General features: G+C 42.5%; 1 protein-coding gene across 1 annotated transcript; it reads right to left on the reverse strand.

Annotated features, from left to right (window-relative positions):
• Positions 1-3,098: 3,098 nt before the first annotated feature.
• On the reverse strand, positions 3,099-5,686 carry cdk5r2a (cyclin dependent kinase 5, regulatory subunit 2a (p39)). Its single transcript, XM_023839989.2, has one exon. It carries the CDS (start codon positions 5,378-5,380, stop codon positions 4,436-4,438), a length of 945 nt encoding a protein of 314 aa, XP_023695757.2. The 5' UTR covers positions 5,381-5,686; the 3' UTR covers positions 3,099-4,435.
• Between the last annotated feature and the right edge of the window lie 2,509 nt (positions 5,687-8,195).

The raw sequence follows: 8,195 nt of genomic DNA on the forward strand, positions 1-8,195 counted from the left end.
TTAAGTGCAGTCAGTATAATTATCCCATGTTAGTTATTGTAGTTTCTTGTATTGTTGTTTTCCGGTGTTGGTCCCTGCCTTAGTTTCTGTTTTGTCAGTTTTGTTTTAATCCCTCGTGGTCCTTTTGTTTTCTGATTCTCCCTTTGTGTTCCTTCCGTTAATAAAACACTGTTTTGTCCTAGTCGCTATGTGGATTGTCTCTCCTTCGTCATGCCGTGCTATAACAGTAGGGGTCCTACTGTATTTGCACAAAAATATACTGTTTAGGCACAAACACAGACAGGCAAAGCTCCCGCAAATGTATTTCTAACTGAAAGCCTGACACAAGTCATTAAAAAACATGAATAGATCTAAATAAATTTCCCTGGCGCAGAATCAAGATTACATGCCATTTGTGTGAAACTGTTGCTAAAACAGTTATTTCCCTCAGTGTTATTCAGAAAAATACTCAAGGGATAAATCATTTTAATTCATAAGTTGCATCCTTTCTGTGTTTTGAAGTGACTTACATACCATTGGATAGGCAGGTTACTGTACACTGGACATATATGGTAATCTTAGGGCAACAGCCAGGACATGCTGAACCCCGGAGTGGTCATTCATCCAGGCTGGAACTTCCCGGGCTGCACAATCAGAGTTGGCCTTTTGTGCAGGAGGTGCAGTAAAGGCCAAGAAGATGTCACTGGGTCCGGTCTCCTTCCCGGGACAACCCACTTGGCGTCGATCCAGATAAGAGAGCCAGAGCGCTGCAGATCGCCTGAGTCGCATCTCTCACGCCGGGGCAGACTGCAGCAAGCAGGAAAGATTAGTAACGCTTCCATTTGCCGGGACGGAAAGAAGCCCGTAGCCTCATTTCTTTCAGGCTTTTTGTGATGAACCCTGTACCTTGTTTACTCTCTTATACAAAAACAGGCCAAGTTGCTCCCACGCATGCGCAAAAATCACAACGCGTTTGTTTCACTTTGAGACGATTGCTTATTTAGTTATTTTTCAGGGGATGTATTTTAAAGGTAATTATACACTAAAGATGCTACAGATATAGGTGGTATAAAAATAAGTATGTACTGTATATGAATGAAAATAATACAACACATTCAAATTACGTTTTACAAATTTAAGGGAGTAAAACAGAAATACTACCCTGATTTAGATTTAGGTTAATCAGACCACAGATTATGAGGTTAGTTCTGTTAGGGTGATATTTGGCATTTCCTGATGTTGTTAGTGAAACAAAATGGAGCCCATGGTTGTTCTTAATTCCAAATGTTAACTAGTTGCAGTTTTAAGTCTCAGAGGGAATAAAATATTCAATCATTGCTCACATTCAGTTAGTCTGTGAACGGGGAACTTCATGATTCAGCACAATGTCCTTATCAATAAGACCAAAAAGAATAACTGAGAACTCTGCATGACTTCTAGAGAAGAATTAAGCATTTCATTAAAAATCCCCCCCCCCCCCCCCCCTGAAAACAAACTGGGGTCCTGCAGTTGGTCTTTTTTCAGTCTGGTGCCTAAAGGTCATGCTGTTAATTCTCTGACCAAGACCTCTGAGCGTGGTGGATGTGGGAACCGATGGGCATGTAGAAATGCCATGTAAATTATTAACAATGAGAGCAAATCTGGAGAAATACAGTGCATACTGATTCATGTCAGTTAGAGACCTTGAGAGGGTCGGTGAATTTGGTCAGTTTGAACTGAAACACAAGGATGTTGCATGTTCTTGAACTGACACGTTGCATGTTTGTGATTTTAACATACATAGTACAGATGTATGATAAGTTGCAGTCTGAGCCATGCAGTGTCCCCATCTCGTTGTATATTGTGACAAAAGATGTCAATGTGAAAGTGTTTTAAGCACAATGGGAATTTAACTATTTCTCAAAGAAAACCCAAATGAAGGTAATTTTATAAGGCTCTGAATATGGATTTAAATTTTATCATAATTAATTGACATCCATAATTAGTTAATGGATACCTCCTCTCCTTTAGAGACCAGCAATTGGAGGTGATAAATACGCCTTTGATGATCTTGTATGACATCCTCCATCGCAAGCCGGGTGCGTAAAATACATTGCATATAAAGCTACATTCTAACCAGCATCAGACATGTCCTTCGGACTAGCAGGCATTAAGTCAGCTTTTTACGGTTTGACTTCTCACTCTCTGAAATAGTTAATATGTTTTCCTGCCGTGTCTTGAGGTTATTTGCTGTACTTTATAAAACACATGGGGAACACAGATAACTGCATGAAACAATTCTGTTTGTAATGAGGGACCAGTACTTTATAGGAGCTATACTCCGATTCAAGGTATCCATCTGCAGAAATGCATTATGGATTTAGAATGCTTGATGTGGATGGTACAGGTTTAGTAAAGTGTCAGTTGCTATGGAGACGGGGAGAATGCGCCTGCACTCATGGATTATAGACTCCTGTGACCCAGCAGCCCGGATCCGCAGCCCTCCGTCAGAATGACAGTTCTAACAGACTGCACCAAATTCCAGCCAATCACCACGAAGAACACTCGGGCCACGTGCGTTATTCATAAATTCAGGATAATTTCTTCACTCGAGCCATCCTCTCGGCGTATAGGTAATCTTTTACCAAGCACGAGTCATACAACTAACTTGACTCGGTTATTGCACATGACACCATCTTCAGACTTTCTGTCACATACATATGTGACATCTCTTGCTTAATTTCAAACATTTGGTAGTATTTCAAAATTGTAACTTCTTTGACAGTGTAATTAGCCTGGCTTATATGAACTACTGAAAACTGAGACAGAGAAAACAAAAACGAAATTAATAAACTTAAAATATATCATTACTACAAGCAGTAATTCAATTATAACCCATAACTAAAATATAACTTTAATAAATAAATAATAGCGTGATATTATAGACAAATAATATGTTTAAATTTACTGACACTACACTTCCATTTAGTAGCTTTAAAAGAATATATCCTAAATTGAAATGCTATTAAATTCCTAAAGCTACCACGAGGGCAATGCAATATCTTTCAGCACCAGGGTCAGCTACGAGCTCGAAAACACAATGTACACGTTCCAAAGACGGCCCGACCAGAAAACACAAATCCAATATTTCTACATATGTTTATTTTATTGTTCCACCAGTTTGCTGACCCTTTGTTTAGAGCAATGTTCACAACTGTTGACTGTACACCAATGTATATTTTGCCAGCGTTTCCAAATATTTATTTTCCCTTCCCGGTAGAAATATTAGTTGACTTCTACTTGGTCACAATATACAGGTAAAACTGGCATAGTGGAAAAACAGCATGGGTGAGGAAAATAAGCACAGATTCCTTTCTTTGCACGTTTGACGTCCAGAAATGATATTAATACATCTTACGCCTGTTTATTTTATTCTTTTGCTGGCATAAAAAGCCCAGGGTATGAAGTCAGTTTCTCACTGGTAATCGAACGTTATAAACCTTATAAGTCTCTGAGAATACGTTCCGGGGTTTCATCGCCGCAATTTAATGAGAAAACTAGCCTACTCGAGTCTACATGGAGAGATTTTGAGATGAGGAGATAAAGCATTCCTTTGCACCGTGAATCTCAAAGAGAAGAGTATTCCAGTAGAGATTTAGGAAATACAATCTGCTTACGAAAAATAAGCCTTTACAGCTTGTAAGGAGAATTGATATCTTTGCCCTGTAAGTAGCGCACATTCACATAGACGATGTACTGACATTCACTGAAACCAGTTGCATTGACTTCCTATCCTTCCTTTCATACTTAAAAAAAGTCCAAACAAATGTTAATAAAATCGCAAAAGAACGAAATAGCATTGGCATTTATATAATTGTTTTAAATATACAATATAAAACAAAGTTTTATACTATAACAGTTGGCACGTACAACAGTAGTTTGACATTTTTCGTTGTCATAAATTTTACATTCATAGTTCAAACAGATGGTGTGATTGAACGTAGCACTTGTGCAACGTGTCCATTACAGACCAGCACCTTGGATAGCTCCAGCTACGCCATACTGCCGTATGTCTCGCTTCTCCTGCCTCTCAAAACTGAAATAAATGTGCAATTAATTAACTAAACACTGACGCACTAGCTAACATTTCTCCACTGTCGCCCCTGCACCACACGGCCATTTTAAAAGCCACAATGAAGGTACAAGTAAAATACTTTAGGCATGCATTTATTGGACTGCCCCTTACCCGAACCCCGCTGTACTGTGATTCACAGTAGCAATGAGGTAATGTTTTAAACTGTTACAACACAAAACGTTTCTTATCTGGAAAAAAACGGATACAAAGTCTCTTTTTGATTCGCCGGCTGCAGAGCACATTCACCTTCCCAGGTCTGCTGCCTGGATCCAGGACTGAACCACCCATGGAGAACGCGAGAAGCGCAATAAGCCTACATATTGAGATATCTGCCTTCCTTTCTTAGCGGTCCAAGTCATTTGTACATCTGCCGTTCGTGTCCCTCGACTCCGCTTCGTTTTTGAGGTCCTGGAAAACCTCCGTGAAGAAATGAGGATCCGAATTGATCTGCAGCATTTTGGGGCTCATCTTATCAATCATCCGCAGCGATCTCTCCCAAAAGACCTCCTTATTGGCCTCTACAAGGAAGGGCTTGAGGGGGTACGAAATCTCACTTCCCATGTACGAATAAGCCAGGTAGAGGCAGGTCAGGAAGGTAGCTTGAAGTTCAAACTCGGTGTCGATGTCGTCGCTGATCGCTTCTCTACAGAGCAAGTAAACAAAAACTACGTTGACGGGATTAATGAATCCCTCATCCTGCCAGCCTTGGATCAGCAGCGACCTGTCCACGTTTCTGAACCAGAGGATGATCTCGTTGTAACTGAGCTCCTTGAGCTTAAAGCACCTCCGGCACATGAACTGGCTCAGGCAGCGCAGCAGCTCTCCGGTGGACGCCTGGACAATCACGCGTCTCGGAGACACCAGAGGCCGCTCGCTGGACGGCTTTTGGACCGACTTGAGCTGTTTGGGGTTCTGTGACACATTCTGGGCTTGGCCGGGCTGGGGGTTCTGGTTAGGGACTGTCGGCACGGGCACTGCAAGCAGTCCAGGCTTCTGTGATCCCTTCCGGTCCGAAGCGGACTGCTGCGACTTCTTCGTATTCTCATTATTTAGCTGTTCGACTGAGTTGCCACCGGGCTGCGACGCCGGCAGGTTCGGGTTCACTTTCTTTGCATTCTTCTTCTTAGCCGATGCGGCGACGAGACGCTTCCATGTCAGAGCCGATATGAGCACCGAGGGCCGCTTCAGGTTCTTCTCCTTGCTGTTCGCCGGGTGGGCGCTGTCGGCTTTCTCTTCCACGGTGCCCCCTTTCCGCGATGTCGGCGATATGGAGAGCACCGTGCCCATCTCTGCCTCTACCGGCCAACACCCTACGGCCTCGGGGAATGTGCTGTCTTCTTCCTCGCTCCGGGTCCCGGAGGCTGCCCCGACGTGTGTTTTTTATCAGATCAGGCGCGTTGATTCAAGTCCATGGATAGATTGTGGTAGAACACTGAGGCTGCAGAGCCAGGGATCCTAGCAAGCGGCGGTACGCACACGGCCACTCCTTCTGCAGCAACCCGGTAACCCACAGCCGCGGTCAATGAGATCAGTAGGCAGGACTAGGAAAGGGGGGGGAGACTCTCGACAAAGCAAGTACAACTCTAATGAAGCTGCAAACCAGGACGAATAGTTCCAGCTCAACCAAACAGAGAAAGGCAGGCAACGACGGGCAGTTGGTAGGACCAATCAGACACGGTCTCGGTGACCATGAGGTGTTTTTTTTTATAACATGCCATATATATACATTTAGAAGCCGAAAGCTTTGATATTTTCCAATAGTACTTATGGACTCGTCCATTCTGTGACAACCGGAAACGGGCGAATTGTTCTAATGATCAGATCTGTTCCATGACAAAACGACTTTGTTTAGCCATAAAAGCTAAAATGCAATGGAATGGGGTCGCTGAAAAGACACAGGACACAGGTGTCTAAAAAGCCCTTGTACGTGGAGGATGTTGTTCCAATCTTTCGTTAATTGCTTAATTTGACTAATTATTTTCCTTCCAAATTCTACTATTGTTTCCTCCGATAGGTCTATGTGAAACTTGCTGTATCGCGTCCAGAAAACTGAATTTAAAACCAAAAATGTATGGACTTCTTATATGAAATACTGGGTGGAGGCAGCACCCAGCAGGGTTAAATGCAGATACAGCAGAAGTGCTAGAGATGACCGTCACGGACCCTGGAAACCGTTAAACAGGGTGGCAAAAAGCACTCAACAAATTCAATTTTAAGTGATATTAAAAATCACATTAAACGAATGCGCAGAGTGCCAAGCCTTCCTTTCCAGCATCAGCAACAAAGATATTTTTAAACACCTAATTTGTCTTGTGTGTGTTGTTTTCTTAGTCGTTATCTCAGCCCAAGAGTACATCTGATGATCTATTTAGTGGAACAGACCTTTAGCCCGTGATAAAGATAAACACATCATTTACGGTTCCCATCTTAAGTTTCAGTCTGGTATCCAAGGATACAGTGGTACAGGTGTTCGCATAAACGATTTCCTGCAGTGTTTGCAATTTGTATAGATTTCTCTTTAGTTTTTTTTTCGGGGAGTGGGGGGCGGGGGTAGTGGCTATTTCATACTTACGAAATGGAAAACCTGCAGTTTTAATATTACTCTGCTTGCTTGGCATTACGTCACAGAGGGGTTTGGCAACAAAAGCAAAGAGAGCGGTATATGTAATTAAATAGTGAACCACTTCCTCCCCCCCGCCCGCTACTGATTTTGTCGGGCTAAGGGCGGCCACACGCGGGTCCTCCATCTGTGAAGCCCCCACTGACTCACAGCCAATAGGGAGGCAGGAGTCTCAGTGCAACAAAGACTGACAACACCTGTGGCCCAGGCACGTGGCGAAGAGGGGGGGCGTTTACAGGAGTGGCTTTGATTTACTTCTCATTACGCGGAGCGCAGCTACCCAAATGTCACGGTCATTAAAAGGATACATCTTTGTACTTCTCGCTTTGTATTTGTTGAGTTCAGACATAGATTTTCCAGTCCCTTCTCTTCTTGTGTGTATTTGAGTGCCTTGTGACGCACTGCCATCCTGCCCAGGGTGTAACCCGTCCCGTGCCATGTGCAATCCGGGCGCAGGCTCACTGTCACGCTGCGCTGGATAAGCACTCATGGAAGATCAATAGATTATTGGTCAAATCAGAGTCAGCTGTTTGCATTCCCATAAGAAAGTCTTTTAAGCTATGAAATTAGAGCAGTCCATTTAGCAGGTGTTGCTTGCTTTGATATTTTATTTGTGTGAAATGTACCAAGTCACCCATCCTGCCCCCCCCCCCCCCCCCCCCCCCCACCTTTTGGGGGCCCTTCTGCATCTCTTGCATCCTGCCGGAGCTGATAATTGGGCAGAAGCCGTGTCTGCTGTCTGCTCACGGGGTGGCTGTCTGAGAGGGCTGCCGAGGGCTCGCAGATGTTCCGCTGTTAATTTATTCAGTCTGCAGACGCTCAAAAAAAGCGCACAGATGTTACAATGTTACATATATAAACCAAAACTTTGTTTAAAGGCACAGCTGGGATTTACACCTTCTCTAGCTCTCAGTTCATCGAAATGATCGAGATGATATTTTTATTCTGTCATTTTGACACTGGCATCTGCCATATGATTTTTATCATAGGAAAAAAGTTTTGAAAAGACATCTTAAAGGAGTGTTACTTTGTGGATATAGATATATATTGTGAGAAAAAATATATAATTAATTAAATGTCTAAGAAAAGTATGTAATTAATTTTGACTGCTCCAGTAAAGTACGTCTTAAATTGATATTTTTTTGACTTCTTACATAAAAGCATCAGTTAGGCTTTTATGTTACTGCAAATACAATACACATATCCTGGACTCCATATGTGCTGCAAAACGTTACATAATTCATTATCCAGGGACTTCAATTTCAGATATTGCTTTAAACAAAAGTTTAATGACATCACATAAACTGTGAAATTAGAACAAAGATTATACAAGGGAAGCGCAACAGCAAACTAGAAGACCAATATCGAAACTAGAGACACTGAAATAATTAACTTAACTGCAATCGTCATCGCAAATAAACAATTACATAAGAATTTCACGGATCCACCTATCAAATTAAACCAATAATTACCACAGAACCA

Source organism: Paramormyrops kingsleyae, chromosome 16, assembly GCF_048594095.1.
Source record: "Paramormyrops kingsleyae isolate MSU_618 chromosome 16, PKINGS_0.4, whole genome shotgun sequence".
NCBI lineage: Eukaryota > Metazoa > Chordata > Actinopteri > Osteoglossiformes > Mormyridae > Paramormyrops > Paramormyrops kingsleyae.